The sequence below is a fragment of the Theobroma cacao genome, chromosome 1 (genome assembly GCF_000208745.1).
Source record: "Theobroma cacao cultivar B97-61/B2 chromosome 1, Criollo_cocoa_genome_V2, whole genome shotgun sequence".
Classification (NCBI taxonomy): Eukaryota; Viridiplantae; Streptophyta; class Magnoliopsida; order Malvales; family Malvaceae; genus Theobroma; species Theobroma cacao.
In genome coordinates, this window is record NC_030850.1 from 15391605 (window position 1) to 15409214 (window position 17610).

A 17610-nucleotide genomic window follows, 5' to 3' on the forward strand; every position below is an offset into this window, starting at 1 on the left:
CACTAGTACAGCCATGTATGAATGTATGTATGTATAGGTGTACGTATATGTGTACAATGATCTTAACTTTAAAAAGAATGAAGTATATCAGGATTAACAGTGAGTTTTTAATGCAAATAATCTCATCGACTCTATGATAATTGATAATATAAAATTTAATTAATAACACTAATAACCATGATTTTACATGCACCCGAGCATTTATTTCATTGGTTGGTGTATAATTTCCCTGTCTAAAGAGTAGGATTCGAATCTCTTCTTCCTCAATTATAAAAAAAAAAAAATCATAATTTTACTTTTAATCAGGTTGGTACATGGTAGCTACAAGGCAAAAAGAAGAGAGGCCAACCAAGACAAAAGAGAGAACTTATAATTGGTTTTTGCCAGTTTGGTTAAGAATTAAGATTCTTACAATATGCTGTCCAAACCCCACGATGAAAGCAGCTAATAATTAGGGAGTAGTTACAAGAAAGCAAAAGGAAAGACAAACGATTTCTTTTTTTTTTTGTTTTTTTAACCCTCTGGCAATTGCTGTTCGTCTACTCGACAAGATCCATCTCCTCAATAAGCCAAAACCTCTGTCTTCTGCAACTGAATTAGGATGTCAAACATTGTTAATGCAAGAAATTCCTCTGTTTCCTACCATCTGGATCCACTTTTGGATTTAACCTCAAAGCTTCCAAAATCAAATGCTTTGTTTTATAGATGCCAAATTAGTTAACAACTAAGCATACAGAATAAAATCATGTCACGTTTGTTTGTTTTTTTTTTTAATTTTTTGTCCAAAAGATTGTGGGTATGGAGTATGCTGAATTTCATATTGCTTATATGAAAAAATTAGCTAAAAGTTATGGGTTTACAAAAGCTTTCAAGTTAAATTCAAGTAGGTTTATGTTTTTTTTTTATTTTACCTATTGGGATAATAAAATAATCTTAAAACTCCCAACATTTAAACATTAAAATTCCAAATTATTTGTATTTATAATTGGTGATGTTGTAAAGTAATGTACTATCAATCAAAAAAATTTAACTAATGTGGCCGGTACATCTATTTTATATATATGATTATACCTTACAAATTACAACTCAAAATCTTCCCCATGCTTGAATAATTAAATTCAAGTGGTTCATGGTACTGCCGTGGTCCTTTCTTAGAACACAAATAAGGGTGTCTATGAGTTGGTATTCAGTGTATGATCTTTAATATTAATTATAAATTTATCCATTATTGCAATTGATAATCGATAATGCATTCTAAATTTGGACTTCACTTATAACAATTATAGAGCTTTTTTTTTCTTTTTTTTAATTATATAGAGCTTCTAAGATAAGTGAAAATGTAGGCTTTCGAATGGATCTAATATAACATTAAGTTTTTAATTTTTTTAAAAAAAATAAATTTAACCAGATCTAATATTCATAATAATAGCAAGATACATAATATTAAGGTATTTATCTGTATTGGAATCACTTTTGGATGGAACACATTATAAGTTTCTAGCTTTAATGTACCTTTAGACATGATGTTTATATGTGGTGGGATGTCCGTAGCATCTGGATTAGAAGAGTGTATTTTGAAAATAGTAGGACATGAAAGATGTATGGGTTGCTTTATCCTAAGTAAATTTTTAGAGGCAATGGACCACGTTATCTTTTTCGCTCCAGCCAAGGCAAAGCATTGTCATCAATAACCCTTTATGCATTTGGCATTAAAGAAAGTGTTTTATGGAATTGCAAATATCCAGCATTCTCATCATGAAGTTACCAATTTGCCAAGCCAAATCTGATGGCGTAATAAAATTGTAAGAAATTTTCTTCTTCCATGCCTCAAGGCTAGGAAACAGCTATAAATAATGTATTGGAAGCTGTGCTTCTCTTGTATTTCGAAGAAAGTGAGCAAAGTAATTCAACAATTTTTTTTGTTTCTTTTCTAGCTAATTCTTTAAACATCCTGTTATGTGAACCCGACCAAAGCCGAGTTAACCGGCAAGGTGGGAATTTAATGCAATGATTGACTTGCCTAAACATGAAGAATTTATTTATTATAATTTCTAAAACTTAATTTATTTTTTCTCTATCTGTGGTGCTGAGATGTGAGAAAGAAGTGATTGGAAAAAAAAAGCAACAAAGTAAAAGACTTTTACTATTTATTTAATTTACTCTTGACTTTTAACCCCCAAAAAACTGCTCTATCGACTCCAATGATTGTCAAATATAAAACTACTTAACTTGTTTCACCCAAAAGAAAAATTGAAATTTAGTATCCACGTACCAAATACAGAAAGTACAGCAGGTTTAGGTTGACCCGAGAGACGGGATGGTACAATGCACGCTGGGTTGATGCCCTACTAATTCACATCCAACCCAACAACATTTGCCTTGTCTCCAAGGCCAAGGGGGATTAATGCGTGTGGGAATTGGGCTTTGATATCCCATGAACCGGTGCCAAAACTTTATGTTCCTTGCTTTAGTTTTTCAAGCTTTAGTTAACCGCAGCAGGTGATATTGCTGTGCTGTGTTTACGATGAAATCATGCCGTGTCGGTTTTAACCAATCACCATATCCCACTCGCTTCATTTCCTCCTTTCTTTGAAATTGCCTCAACAAGTCAAAGTTTTTAAAAAAATAATCAAAATTTATCATAAATGTCGTCCCTGCTTACTTACATCACTTTTCAATAATGAAAATAAAAATACACAAAAGATTACGATTTGACAAATAACAACTGTACAATTTGACTAACAAAAAAGGATCCAAAAAACGCAAACATCATCGAACAAGATTTTGCCTAAAAGTACAGTATTTGTTTTAATGTTGACATGAAATAATTAATTAAAATGTTATCTCCATAAATTTTTTTTTTTTTTGAGAAAAATGAAACCCAATTGTATTAGTAGAAATGAATCCCAACCCTAGCAACATATCTGGCTTCTGGCCAGCTTTCTTAAGTGAAAAAACCGTGGAGGACTTTCAAGAGGATTCATAAATCATTGGTTCGAGAGACTTGAGAATTTCAAGAGAGGGAAGGACATTTTGGTGCTTTGACGTTCAAGGCCCGGCAACACCCTCCCTTCTCCGCCTTTTACGGGGGAAAGAACAAGAAAAGAATTGCTTAATATTACCAGTACTAACACACATCATTATAAAAAGAAAAGAAAAATACATACTTATTGCATAAAGAAAAGCGAAACAATTAAAGATTAAAAAGGTCAAACAATAACTTTTCTTTTACATCTATATAACTCCATTGCAGCCCAACCCAAACCTTCCCCTTTCCCCCCCCTCTCTCTCTCTCTTGCTTTGCCATAGCGCTTAGCATTTCTTCACCCAACATATCTTCTCCCCTTCCTTTTCCTCTACCCGCCTTCTTTCGCTAACCTCTCTTCTACACAAATGCAATCATTTTGATCCCACAATTCATTCATTTCCACTCAAATTTCAACTCTTCTCTTTTGGTTGAAAGAAATATAAGGCATCCAAAGTTAAATATCAAACTGAGACTTTTTATTAAGCTGTTAGTTCTTGATCTGGATTTTCACATTGAACTGACTTTCTTCAATGGAGAACCAGTTTTTCCTTAATGCAGGAATCCCACCACCCGCACGGCCATTGCACTTTGGACCCTCTTTATCGTCGCCAATGCCAGCTTGGCAGTCCCTATCTTCAGCCATGGAAATTCAGGTGACAGAGATGAATTGTTCCCCTGATCAGTCTCAAGATTGTTTCCTGAATCCCCACTGGGAAAAGTCAACAGATTACGGCCTACAGTTTGACTCAGCCCTGAGTTCAATGGTGTCTTCCCCAGCAGCGTCAAATTCCAATATCTCCAATGAGAGCTTCATGATCAGGGAATTGATAGGCAAATTGGGGAGCATTGGTAACTCTGGTGAGATCTCCCCACATTCACAGCCATTGTTGGCTTCTTACCTCAATGGACCCAACAGTACCAACACCTCCGGTTATAGCACCCCATTGAATTCTCCTCCTAAACTAAGCTTGCCAATGATGGATAGTTTGGTTAAAGAGAAGCTTCCCAGTTTGGAAAAATCAATGGGATTGAATTCCAGTGTGGCAGAATTCTCAGCTGATCCTGGATTTGCAGAGAGGGCAGCTAAATTCTCCTGTTTTGGAAGCAAAAGTTTCAATGGTCGGACGAGTCAGTTCGGACTCAACAACAACAATGAAATTGCGGCTTACAGATCTAATCCATTGAGAGCAGATACCAAGCTACCGCGTGTTTCAAGTAGTCCTTCTCTAAAGGCAATGGGATCTCAAGTTGGTGGTGTTCAAGGGGCCAACAAGAATTCTCCACTGAAGGACCGATCAGAATTAGCCAATTCTCAAGAGGAATCAACCGTTTCCGAACAGAATCCCAATGGTGATCCTGGTTTGAAAGCTTCAAAAGATTTGACTTCAAGGAAAAGAAAGGCGGTTCCCAAAGCAAAAACAAAGGAAACTTCTGCATCCCCATCAGCAAATGCTGCAAAGGTATAGAGTTGAAAGAGTTGTGACTTTGAACTTTCAAAATTCCAGCCGTAGATTTTATAGAGAATTTTTCTTTTAACAGTCAGTAATTATCCATTTCCAGGTGCATGATCCAAACGAAGAATCAAACGAGAAGCGGTGCAAGTCTACAGAAAGCAATGGAAATGAAAATGGCTCTGTTAAAGCAGAGGAAGAAGCAAAAGGAAGCAATGGAAATGCAGGGGATGAGAAACAGAACAAGACAAATAATAATAACACAAAGCCTCCTGAACCTCCAAAGGATTATATTCATGTTAGAGCAAGAAGGGGTCAAGCCACTGACAGCCATAGTTTAGCTGAAAGAGTGAGAATTATAGTTCACTTTTCTCAAACTCAAAACATTCAAGCATGACCTGCTGGCGTTCTTGCATTAACATTGGCTATATCTGTCACCTTTATCAGGTCCGTAGAGAGAAAATCAGTGAGAGAATGAAGCTTCTGCAAAATCTTGTTCCCGGCTGCAACAAGGTCTGGAGTTTGTTCTAAATTTGGGAAATTATAAAAAATAAATAAATTAAAGGAGCGGTTGGTTTAGGTAAAAATTATTGCTGAAATTCTTAAAATATAATGGTCTTGGATTTAAAATTGTAGGTCACTGGAAAAGCCCTTATGCTGGATGAAATTATAAACTACGTTCAATCATTGCAGCGACAAGTTGAGGTAGATTACCTGTTTTTGATGAACGTGTGTGATCAATTTCTTGGGGTAGAAGTTTTCTTGACTAATGGTTACGATATTTCTTTTTTTATTGGCAGTTCCTCTCAATGAAGCTAGCTTCAGTGAATACCAGGCTGGATTTTAACGTGGATAGTTTAATGTCAAAGGATGTAAGGGTCTAAGCTCTTTTGCCAACAGTTTATTTATTTTCTTTTCTCTGGAGAGTAATGTTTCAATTCTTCGAATTGGGATTACCTGTTTTGTTTGTTGTTTTTTGTTCTTTTGCAGATATTTCAATCAAACACTACTTTGCCACATCCAATATTCCCAATAGATTCCTCCTCGGCATCAGCCTTTTTTGGGCACCAGCCCCAGCAAAACCCAGCACTTCATAGCAATCTTTCCAGTGGGACAATGACCCAATGCTCAGTGGACCCATTAGATACTGCAATATGCCCCAACCTTAACACGCATTTACCTCCAATTAACCAATTTGCTCAAATTGTCCCTCAGGTAATTTCATTTTCATAGTTTCCCTCAAAAGAAAAATGTGAGCCCAATGATTTTTTCCATCCTTTTCTTTCCATTTCACGGATCTAAACATCTGCAACTTGCCTGTCTAAATTATGTTCAGTACCCAACATTCTGTGAGGGTGACCTGCAAACCGTAGTTCAGATGGGGTATGGCCAGAATCCGAGCCAGGAAATGGCAATACAGTCAGAAAACTTGCAGGGTAAGAAAGTTATACTCCCTGATAGAGTTATTAATCCAGGCTGTAATTAATTATGATTATTCTTGTAATGCAGGGTCAAATCAAGTATCCCACATGAAAGTTGAGCTCTGATAACCATTCTTTGGTCCTGAATTCTTAAAGGTCAAAAGGAGAGAACGGCTGCTGTATATACAAGGAATTTAATATGGACCAGTGCATGAACTACTTGTACTAGCCAATTATGCTTAGGTTTTAAAGAGGAGGATTCTTTTCCTTTTTCACCCTAATATTTTTATCTTACTTTTGGGTTTTGTCGATGATTTTGTCTTCTTCTAATTCTTTTTATGGAGCTTTCCTATCAAAATTATCCACTGTAAAATTTGTGTACTCCTTCCTGGTGCAAAAATCTTAATAGCAAAAGCACCAACATTTGTAAGATATATATATATATATATATTAATTAATGCTAATTAGATGGAAATAGTTTTCACTTTTCACTTGTCTGAGCAGCTTTTATTTTCTACACTATTGGACATTCTACTTTATTAATTTGAAACGCCATCTCAATTCAACAAGATTTCCCGAATTCTCTTGAAACTTTTGTATGGGGTCACATCAATTTTGAGCCTTGTTAGATCGCGTAATCTGGTGGATTTGATCCTTTTTAGTGTTAACCAGCTGTATTTGTTGGGGCAGGGGCACCTTTCTGCTCTTTCAAAAGTCTAATTAGAGCGATTAAGACATTGGTGATCTTGAGCTGGGGTCAACCCATGATTCTTGGCAATGTCCAGGGGAGGGCTCCTGTAATTTTCATAGATTAACCAAAAACAGAAGCTTCTGTTCCCTTTTTTCTTTTTCCTTTTTTCACTGTGGCAGAAACCAAAATCATTTCATTCATTCAAGGACAAACAAAAGATTAGAAGTTATAACCACCCCCTTTAATTATACTTTTTCCTTTTAATTAATACTATTTATCTGCATCAAAAGAATCCCAGGTTGGCAATGGTGAGATTCTGACTAGACCCAATGAATCATTGAGCTTTATAATCACACCTACTTTCAAAATCATTTTTTTTAATCAGAAGAAAAAAAAAAGTTATTATTGTAGTGGAGTTCAGGTATGGAAAGATGCTCGTAAGAAAAAAAATAAAAATGGGTAGTGATTTTTTTCAAATTTATTTGAGGTTGTTGGTAAAAAAAAATCCAGTTTCTGGGGCTCAACAAAAGATTTATGGGTTGTAATTATTTTATTCAAGGGTCTATTATTGGTCTGCAGATTAGGCTTTGTTTATTTACTGGAAAGATGCTTTGAATGTGGTGTTTTGCGTTGTAAAATAAAATAGCAATAGAGAGGTTCATGTGACAGTCTTGTCGCTAGAAAGCTTAAAAAAACCAATCATCTTGTGACGTGTCTAGGCATTGAATTTTGTTAGTCCTTAATCTCTTTTCTTATTTAATTTGGTTGTTTCTTCAATGTTCTTTGATTCATCATTCTGGATTGATTCTGCTAAAAGGTTTCCGCTAGATTACTGTTGAAATGTCAGGAAAACGTAAGTACAGAACCTCGACAGGGGCTGCTACATGATAAGCTTAGCTGGTAACCCCAAAACTTGAGTTCTTTTCAAAAGCTTAAGTGTCATTTCTTTCAATTTTCTATGGTGTGACCTTTCATGAACCTTGCAAAGTGACCCTTTTTCTTTAAGAAAGGAACTTTCTAATGCAAAAATAAAATCGATCGAGGGCTGCATTGCTTCTTCTCTCTTTCATCTTATAATTTCCAAGGAAAACAAAAAGGAAGAAAATTTGAGTGTAGCTATCACTAGTCAATGTTATTTATTGAGAAGAAAGAAAAAAAGTTAAAACTGTGTGAATGACTTGGAACAGCAATTAAAATGGGTCCATTTACATCCATTACAATTAAAGAGATAGATAAGCTCGTTTTCCGAAGATTGGATGTTCCATAGAAAAGTGTATTGGATGTTCCGATGCTACTTCAACATTTTCATTGAAAAGTAAAAATGAAAGTGACATTAGAGATGATAGTAACAATTGTTTCTATCCCTTCAGCCCGAATTTGATTCATAAGCTCCCTCTTATCCAAGACTTTAGCCCCCCCTAATTGCCTAAGATAAAGGATAATTAAGAGGGTAGTGATTGTTTAGAACTAATAACCAACAATGAAGTAAATGCAAACGCAAAAGAATACAATACCGTTGCATTTCTTTACTCTTCTTTCCATAACATTAGACTAGTTTAATGTTTAGTCATAAGTGTTGAAAAGTTAACAAGCAAATTAAAACAAAACAAGGGCAACAATTTTCCAAGAAAACTTATATCAAGAGGTGTGGATATGGTCACATCAGCATTTTCCAGGTTAAAGGAAACGCAAAAACAAAGAGAGAGAGGAGAGAGATGTTTCAGGAGTGTTTTGCATTGTTATCTCGTAGATGCTACCACTATTGTCTTTGTTTTTTGTCATCAGTGCTTGCTGCTATTGATTTCATAGATCCCCCCTCTAATGCGTATAGCATTATGCCTCTATTGATCTAGGTTTTTGAGAGGGAATTTCTTGGTAAGTAGTCTTAATCAAATCCTGAAATCCATGTGCAGGGCAGAACACGACCACCCCCTCCCCCAAAAAAAAAAAAACTGAAAAGAAAAGCCATCCGAGTCTCCACAACAGCAATAAAGAATGTTTTAGGAGTGGGAACTTGGAAGTGAGATATTTTGTTAGGAACCCAATCGGTTGCTGTTGTAGGGCATAATATATATTATATATGGGAGGATTAGGGTAGGTGTCCCATTAACAAAGCTGTCACTATTCTATCACCCTCTCCTTTGCTTTTCACCCTTTGGAACCCCTTTTGGGGCTCTAATTTTAACTTTGGTTGGTGTTTTTTGTTGGGGAGGAAAAAACAGGGGTGTGAAGAAGAAACAACCCATCATTTGTTTCACCTACCATTGCATTATTTCATGCTCTCCAACTGTAAGCGTGTTTTTGTTTTTCTGCATTTCAAAGCTTCTTCCCATCAAAAGCTCCCCCCTTTTCCCTTTTTTTTTTTTTTTTTTTTTGTTGGGAAAGTTTGTAGTATTTGTGTCGCCATCATTAATTCGCACTTCACTTTCTTTCTGCCTTAATTACTTGTAGATTGGTGGAAATCTTTTTGGCCTTGTTTGCTTGTCCTTTTTACAGCTTGCACATCTTCAAATTTTGTGTATATAGTAAATTTGTATAAAATATAGACTAAATAGACAACAACAAAAATATATATATATTGTTTTTTTGACCCAGCCAATAAAACTGTAAAATATGATGAGGATTTGAATTCGAATAGTGATTTAAATTTGAATCATCTTATTAAATAAAACATGAACTGAATCAAAGAGGACAAATATAAACTGTTTAAAGTCAAATGTCCAGACACATGCTAAAGCAAAATTAGGCTTTTTTTTTCAAACATATCTGATGGAGTGAGCTTTTGTTTTTATCACGGGTTTAACCATTCATCTTAAAAGGCCCAGAAGGGAATGTTTGGGACAATTCAGCCTCAATTTACATCATAATCATCATAAAAATAAAAGAGAATCTTATTAGGACCAAGTAGGCACCGAAAAGATTAAATTTGAGTGCTATGTCAATATAAAATTTTATATTTTTGTGTGCTACATTTTATAGTTTAAATCAAATTCTCAGTTATTCTGTAACAAGAGACAATTCCGTAATTCATATTTGAAAACTTTTTTTTGTAAATTTGACAAAAGAAAATGTGCTCTTCATGTTTATAGACGAGAAATGATTAATTTCTTTTATTATTAATTAAAAACTTTTAACAATCAATCCAAAAAAAAAAAAGAAAAGAAAAGAAAGAAGGAACTTTACATGATAAGCATGTAGGTAACCTAGTTTGGAGGATGTCCAATGAACCTACAACTTAGAAACCTAGTTTGAAATTACATCCCCTCAATTAACCTTTTAAGCTGCCTACATGCATGTTAATGCCATTCTTAGCAACCCCAGATCTTGTTGCAATTATCTCCTTCATGCTTTTCATGACTTTATGTTGATTTTGATCTAAGTTAACTATAAAAACGTGGCAATGTTTGCGTTGACCTTTACCTTTAAGCAAATATCTTATAACTTTTGACTGAAATTTCTCCTGCAATAATGTCATTCAAATATGTGCTTAATTTTTGCTGTTCCATGCATGTCCCCCTGGCCTGGCCCCAGACTTTTTACTTGTGAAACAAGCATGAAGCAACGTATGCAGGAGACACAAGCTGTCTGGGATATGATATGCAGAGAGTTAGACACAGTAACAGTAAAGCCAATTAGCGTATTACTTTGAAAAATCTTTCTTTCGACTGGGATTAATTCTAGGAGCTAGCGAGCGGAAAAGAAAAAGTCAAGATTTCACCGCTTTGGCCATTGCATGCGAGAAGCATGGACGGAAGAAATGGTCACTGGGGATATGCCCCTCTTTCTTCTATCCCCGCTTTCTTTTTCCCTTTTTTTCTATCTTTCTTGATATAAAGTAAGTCCAAAGACGGTTTTTTCTTTTCATTTTTTCCAAAATGACTCAAACTTCTACTCTTTTGATCATCTGTTTTGAACTTTTGGGAAGAACTTTCCGGTGGATTAGACAAAAGTAAAAGTGGCTCATCTTGATATAAAAGTGCAGAAATTTTTGACAATGCTAGCTGTTGTGCGCATCTGTTAAATCATGCAATTGGTTCATAAATTGGGCTCAGCTAACTACCTAGCAAGGGTGCCACCGGCCAGAAGGCTTCTGTTTTTTGGAGAGTAACTGAAACTATTGACAAAGCCCAGAAGGCCTCCTTAATTTTTATGTAAGAGTAGGAACCTCGGCTGGTCGGCAAGCATGGATTAGGAGCTTTTTTGAACAAGCACTACACTCCATTTTTCCTAGTAATAGAGCTTCGGCCTTGAGGTTCAAGTCATGTTTTTGCCGTACCATATTAATAGGTCAAATACCATTTTTAGCCTTCCTCAATAAGGTGTGAGAGGTCTAATTGTATGAAATATTTATTTAATGACTGAAATTGTAACACTGTCATTCAAAGCAGGATAATAAATCTGAAGAGCAAGCAACAAACTCGTTGGAAACTACGACCCACTATATCCAGGCCACATACCCCGCATTTGCACCCTGGGCCCAACTACAGAAAAAATATGAGCACATACAAAAGAGATTGGTTTCTGAGCCCAGGAAGAGGGAGTAGAATTTCAAAGCTGGATTTGTGGTTAATTTTGATGGAAAATATATATATGATTATGTTAAAACCATCAAATTAAAATGCTCTCTTGTCTAAATTTGCCTACCAATTGCCAACTATTAATAGCTACAACATGAAAGCGAAAATTCGTGGGGCTGCTACTTTGCCATAAAATGACCCAGTGAAATTGGGTCGGGGAGACCCAACAGTGGAGAGTAGACAAGACGGAGAGGGAGACGATGGCGGTGGTCTTGGACGATAATGGGTAGCTGCTTGCTTCGCTGGTTGAATAGCTGATTTTAGTAGCTATCATAACAAAATGGGTACATTGCAGGACTTTGGAAACTCAGATTTTGGTTTTTTCTTTTAACTTCTTAAACTGATATGTCAATATCATTCAAGCTGTAGAATTTGACTCGGTGGGCTGCTTTTTGTGTTTCATTTGTGAGAATTTAGGGAAAATCTAAGAGAAAACAAGCCATTCCTGAAAATTTTTTATTATAGAAAAATGAATGCAAGAGTTTTTATACTCTGTTTCCAGCTAACTACATAAAAAGAAATAGTAGTTTCAAGTTAGTTAATTCTTAATTAATTAATATTTACAATTTAGTCAAAAACAAATCATAGAAGTAATTGATTAAAAATAAATATACATGTAGTGCTATACTCTCTTCTTTTATACACAGATCATATGGACAACACTTGACCTTTTTCTTTACCACTCTGCTATTCCTTTTAATCCAAACTTCAAGCAGTTCTCTGTCTTTGATCTTCATTTTGCCTTCTTTTACCTTTAATCTTCATTCATCTATCTTGGCTAATACTCCCCCTCAAGATGCACGAGTATATTATGAATGTCCATCTTGCCAAGTAACTTATACAACTGCTTTGGCCGTAAAACCTTAACAAACAAATCTACAACTTGTTTTTCTGTAGAAATATAAACAGGTTCAATAGCCTTTACAAGCACATTCTCTCGTGTAAAGTGATAATCTATTTGAATGTGCTTTGTACGCTCATGAAAAATTGAATTCCTACAAATTTAAATTATTGATTGATCATCGCAGTAGAGTCTTACTGCTGTGTCTTGATTCACCCAAAAATCTATCAAGAGACTCTTTAATCAAATCACTTCATAGCATGTTGATGCCATTGATCTATATTCAGTCTCAGTAAAGCTACGAGCTACTACTGACTGCTTCTTAGATTTCCAGCTAACCAAGGAATTGCCAAGAAAAATGCTTTAACTTGTCACTGATTTGCATGTATCAGGGCATCCAACCCAATCACTATCACAATAGGCAAAAATTTTCCAATCTAAATTTGATTTCATTAATAGTCCATGTAGAAATTTTGCTTCGAAGTGCTCCGAACATCAGTTACAGAATCCATGTAGAAAACACCAAATGCAATAAGAGGTGTAATGGATTCCAAAAGCCAAGCCAAAATCAAGTTATTACATTGAATCCATGGTCCAAATAAAAGATCTATACTAGCTGGTTTAGGTATGGTTCCATCTATGAATCCAACCTTATTTCTAATTGATAAAACTAGCACAAAAGACTTACTCCAAGCTACATAAGAAGTGAGTTTAGGATTGATCACAGCTGATCAATGATGGTTAATGTGATGTAGAAAATAAGGTGACTATGAATCCCCAACAGATGTTGTAGAAACTTTCTAAACTGATGTGTTTTCCATTATTAACCACAAAAAAATCTAAGAAACTCACAAAAAAGATGCAAGATTCAATAGATATTAACAAGAAACAGTGCCAAACAAGAAGTTTAATCAACATAACTAAGAAATACTGTATAGTAGTGAATCTTCAACATAAATAGAAGGAAAAACTAAAGAAAAATAATACCAGGAACCCTAGTTCTAGCTTTAATAACATGTGAGAATTTGGGGAAAATTTGAGAGTAAACAAGCCATTTTTGGAAATTTTCTAGTATCTTTCATGAAGAGAATAATGAATACAAGAAAGAGTATTTATACTTTGTTCCCAACTAACTAAACAAAAAGAAAAAGTAGATTCATGTTAGTTAATTCCTAACTAACCAGTATTTACAGCTAGTAAAAAGTAAATCAGAAAAGTTACTGATTAAAAATAAATATACACATGTTGCTATACTTTTTTTTTTATTGGCACACCATATGGATAGCACGGGACCTTTTTCTTTACTATTTTGCTATGCCTTTTAATTAGACTTTAAGTAGTTCTCTGCTTTTTATCTTCATTCAGCCTTCTTCGCCTTTAATCTTCGTTCATCTATCCTGGCTGATATATGGCTTTAAGTGTAGAGTTTTTTTTTAACATTTTCCTCCATTTTTTTCCTTTATATTGTATTTTTTCTACCTTCATTCTCAAATTCCTATATTTTTCTTTAATATATTTTTCCTAAAATTTTTCATGTTTAGAAACTGTATGTATTACTTGCACACCTCGAGAAAAAAAATTGAAAGAATCAAAATACTTTTTGCACACACAATAATGCAAATCCTTTTAAATTATCATCATTTTGTTTTTGTAATGTCATATAGTCTTCTAAAGGGAAGCAGAGGTCTTTTCTAAATAGTCAGGTGATATGAATAAAAGACATGGATCGTTGACCAATAAATATCATTTCTAGCCATTGGCAACCGTCAGTTTTTTCTTTAGTCAGTTCTCCCTTAGCTCTTTTGATTTTTCATACATGTTTTCTATATGCAAAAGCAAATTCTCCAACACTTCTCCTATTTTTAATCACATGACACAATACTTATTACATTTGACACCACAATCTTGCAATGGTGCTAGGTCATAATTATCTTGGTGAAAGGTGATGAACCTAGTATGGAAAAAAATCACCATATTCATCTAAGGGTGATAAATATGACGAAAAAGTTTAAATTTACCTTTTATAAGCGATCAAACAAGGGTTTTTACATTCAGTAAGTGAATGACCAACTATTCGATAATAATCACAATATTTCAAGTTTGACATCTCTTTTGCTATTGAGGGTTGTAGTACGTAAGGCAGGTTCACATGTCCATCCCAACCATTAGTGGAAAAAGCTCCCTTATTCTATCTAGTGGGATTGAGAATGATGGAGGAAAATAAACCTTTTTACCTTGTCTTGCTTAGGCTATATGTAAGGTTAAGGGTTTCTTCTTTTTTTTTTTTTGAACTTCTTCCTTAAATTGCATTTACTGTTAGGGGTATTCCTCTTATTGAAACTCCTAGTTGTCCTTGCCTAAGGATTGTATTATTAATTCTTCGTGCAACTTCAACTAAAGTAGCAAAAGTGGGAAGAGATAAGCTTTTCTAAATGCACCTTTCACCAACTCATTCTCATCATGAGAATTTTGTATGTCTAGCACTTTTTCTCTAAAATGTTGGATGTACTCTTTGAAATCTTTCTTTGACTTTTAATGTTCTCTTCCCAAGTTAATAAGAGTAACTTTCATTTTAGTAAAAAAAATTTTTTTTCTTGAACATCTTGTACATTTGGTTCCAAGATTCTATAAAACCAAAAATGAGATTAACATACTAGGTATAAGCTTTTTTAGTAAGAGACTTGGAGAACTCCTTTAGATTCAAGGCATAGTTCAATTCTCCTACTCCAAGGGTCTCTACAAACTTTATAACATGTTCTCGAGCATCCCTAATCTAGCCATTGGACTATTTTAACTTAAGACTATTGTGGTTTTTAAGATATGGCTTAGCAATTACACTAGTTGAATAATAAGGTAACTTAAGGTCAAACTCTTAAAAGTTAATGCTCCTATTCTTCTAGTCAAAATTTGAAGCTCTTCTTTTGTCTGAAATCTCAAGTAATGGTTAACAGAATTGTTGTAGTAGAGTTACCAACAAAAGAGAGATTGGTTGTATTGGCATTTTTGACGACTATTGCATCAACTTTGCCTTCTCTATTTCCTCTATTCTTGCTCGCATTGTTGGTTTTGTTGGTTGTGTTTTCATTATTATTACATTGCATAAGTTGAGCTGGAGAGGTTGTAGTGATAAAGGATACAAGCTAGGAGATCATTTCCATCACCCACTTGTTGTTGCCTTCCAACATTTGTATCCTCTCTTGAAAAGCTTAGAACATTTTCATAAGGTTGTCAATGTAGGTAGGAATAGGTAGATCTTGGTTTTTTTTTTTTAATAGGTGGATCTTGGTTGTTAATGAAATTATCCATATCTTTTAGTTGCTCATGATTTTTCAATGAGCTTTTATTTCATGCAACCATTCGTCTTCAGTGGAGTTACCAAAATGTAAATAAGTTCTTCTACGATAGAAGGAGAGAAAGTGTTTCAACAAATAAAACAAGATGTGTTAAAGGTGAAGGGGAGGAAAATTGAATCAATTCCTAAAGTGTTGAGTGTTGTGGATAGATAAAATTTAGGAAAATGTAGCAATGCAGTAAGGCATAGAGGTAAGCTGGATATAATTGAATGGGAAGAGCTTAGAGAGAGCTTGAGAAAAAGTATCTTATAAAGGGAGTCTATTGAGTTTCTCATGTTCTTCATGAATTATCAAGGCTCTTAAATATACTAAGTATAAGTGGTTACTTAAAAGCAATTATCAAGAAAAATGTCTAGCGGACATCATGAGAAGAACACATTCATTATGGGAACAACACATTAGCTCATTATGTATATTGGGGTAGTGGACATATACTTAGGTGTAATGGCATAAGGGAGCTCAATGACAATAAGCATCGTGTCACATGATTCTTAAGAAGAGAGGAAAAGAGAGAAGCACTTGTATTTTAGAAAAGGTTAAGAGGAAGACCTCTCAACTATCTTCATTTCATGAGCCACCAACTCTTCAAAACATCTTAAGTGTGAAATTAACTTGTAGTGAACCCTACCACTTGTCCTAGGTTACTTTCACTATTATCAAGCTGTTCTACTTATCCATTGCTCTTTGTACACTTGTTCCACTCAATCATTGCTTTTTTGTGCAGCACATGATCTCGTGACAATAAATTTTTTAATAAGAAAAACATAATATGTTAATCAAAATTAAGTATCTAAATTTGATGTGCAAAGATCAAGCAAATTCTCTTACACTTCTCCTAGTTTTTAATCACATAACATAATACTTAGAGGCGGAGGGAGGGGGGCTAGTAGGCCCCCCAAAAATAAAAAATTTATATTTTTTTTGGTTTTATTTTAAAATTTTAAAATTTTACCTTTTTTAAAAAAAAAATTTATAATTTCACTCCTTCAAATATTTAATTTTTTATTTTTACCTCTTCAAATCTAAAATCTTGATTCTGTCACTGATAATACTTGTTACATTCAACACCTCAATCTTGCAATAATTAGCGAAAGGTGATGTACCAAGTAACGTTCTTACATACTTCTATTCCATACAAATTATTAGAATTTTGTTTTGTTGATATTTTTTATTATATATTCATAATTATTTTTAAAAAAAATAACAAAGCCAAATGGAGTGAGCTTTTAATAGCAAATCTAAGATTGGATGGAGTCAAATGTAACGGAGAAACGAAAAAGAAACCAAATACCAAAAATGAAAAATGACATTGAATATAATCAATTCCATCGGAGTTTTTGTTTTCTTCTAGCAACAGTAAATTGCAGCATAGTAGTAAGTGAATCTAGGCAGCAGACTACACTACCATTGCAATGCATTTAAAAAGAATTAATTGTGCGTAATTAAAGAAATGATTTTAAAACTTAATTAAAAAGAAAACAACTCCCAATTAAATCCATTTTGGTATAAAGGAGCTAGGGCTTGTTGACCCGCACGGGCCTCTGTCTGTCTTCCTAGTTTGCTGCATCTATCCACGTTCGGATGGCTAGGTTTAGGGTTGGACTCAAGAGTAGGCACTTGTAATTCGACTAGCCAGTCTTTCACAATATTTATCAAAACAGTTTCCCTCATTATGATTTAAAGGTCATCACCACTAGTACTTGAAAAGTTTCATCTCTTCCTTTTTCTCCAAATAGACAACCTATGCCCTACTATCCACATTTTGGGGACTCCCCTTGCATTTACACACACTAATTATTGTACGATTGGAAAGAATAGCAATGGTTTGAATGACGAAGAAGAGCTTTTAGATTTTGATCACAACTTTTTATACGCACGGATGCATGGCTCTATGCCGAATGCGTTGCAGACAGCTTGTTTTCCTTGTATCAATTAAGGTTAAGTTTTTCAAGTTGAAACTTAAGAAGAGGCCATGCAGCATAGAATAGGAGGACCCATGAAAGAGAAAAAAGGGTTGTGTACATCTATTTTCATCCAAGGCATATCTTTGAGATTTGACTTTACAACAAAGCTAGGTCTCTTCTTAGTTAATGCGTATTTATAAATAGTAATTAGTGCAAAAAGAGAATCACCAGTATCGTCTAACATACAAGATGCATCTTCCATGGTCAAAGAATGAAAAAAGAGGGAAACGCCAAAAAACTCATTTTCATTTCATTATCAAAGATCATGCATGGGTGGCCACTTG

At 34.5% G+C, this 17610-nt stretch overlaps 1 protein-coding gene across 1 annotated transcript; it reads left to right on the forward strand.

The window, feature by feature from the left end:
• Positions 3258 to 6334, forward strand: LOC18612675 (transcription factor bHLH62). The gene is made up of 8 exons (XM_018118687.1): positions 3258 to 4488; positions 4589 to 4828; positions 4927 to 4992; positions 5116 to 5184; positions 5280 to 5351; positions 5470 to 5694; positions 5816 to 5915; positions 5989 to 6334. The coding sequence occupies exons 1-8, from the start codon at positions 3559 to 3561 to the stop codon at positions 6024 to 6026; spliced, it is 1740 nt and encodes a 579-aa protein (XP_017974176.1). The 5' UTR covers positions 3258 to 3558; the 3' UTR covers positions 6027 to 6334.

Coding starts and splice junctions, on each gene's coding strand:
- LOC18612675 (XM_018118687.1), top strand. CDS start 3,559: ATGGAGAACCAGTTTTTCCTTAATGCAGGAATCCCACCACCCGCACGG. Junction 4,829..4,926: donor GCCATAGTTTAGCTGAAAGA/GTGAGAATTATA, acceptor CACCTTTATCAG/GTCCGTAGAGAGAAAATCAG. Junction 5,916..5,988: donor ACAGTCAGAAAACTTGCAGG/GTAAGAAAGTTA, acceptor CTTGTAATGCAG/GGTCAAATCAAGTATCCCAC.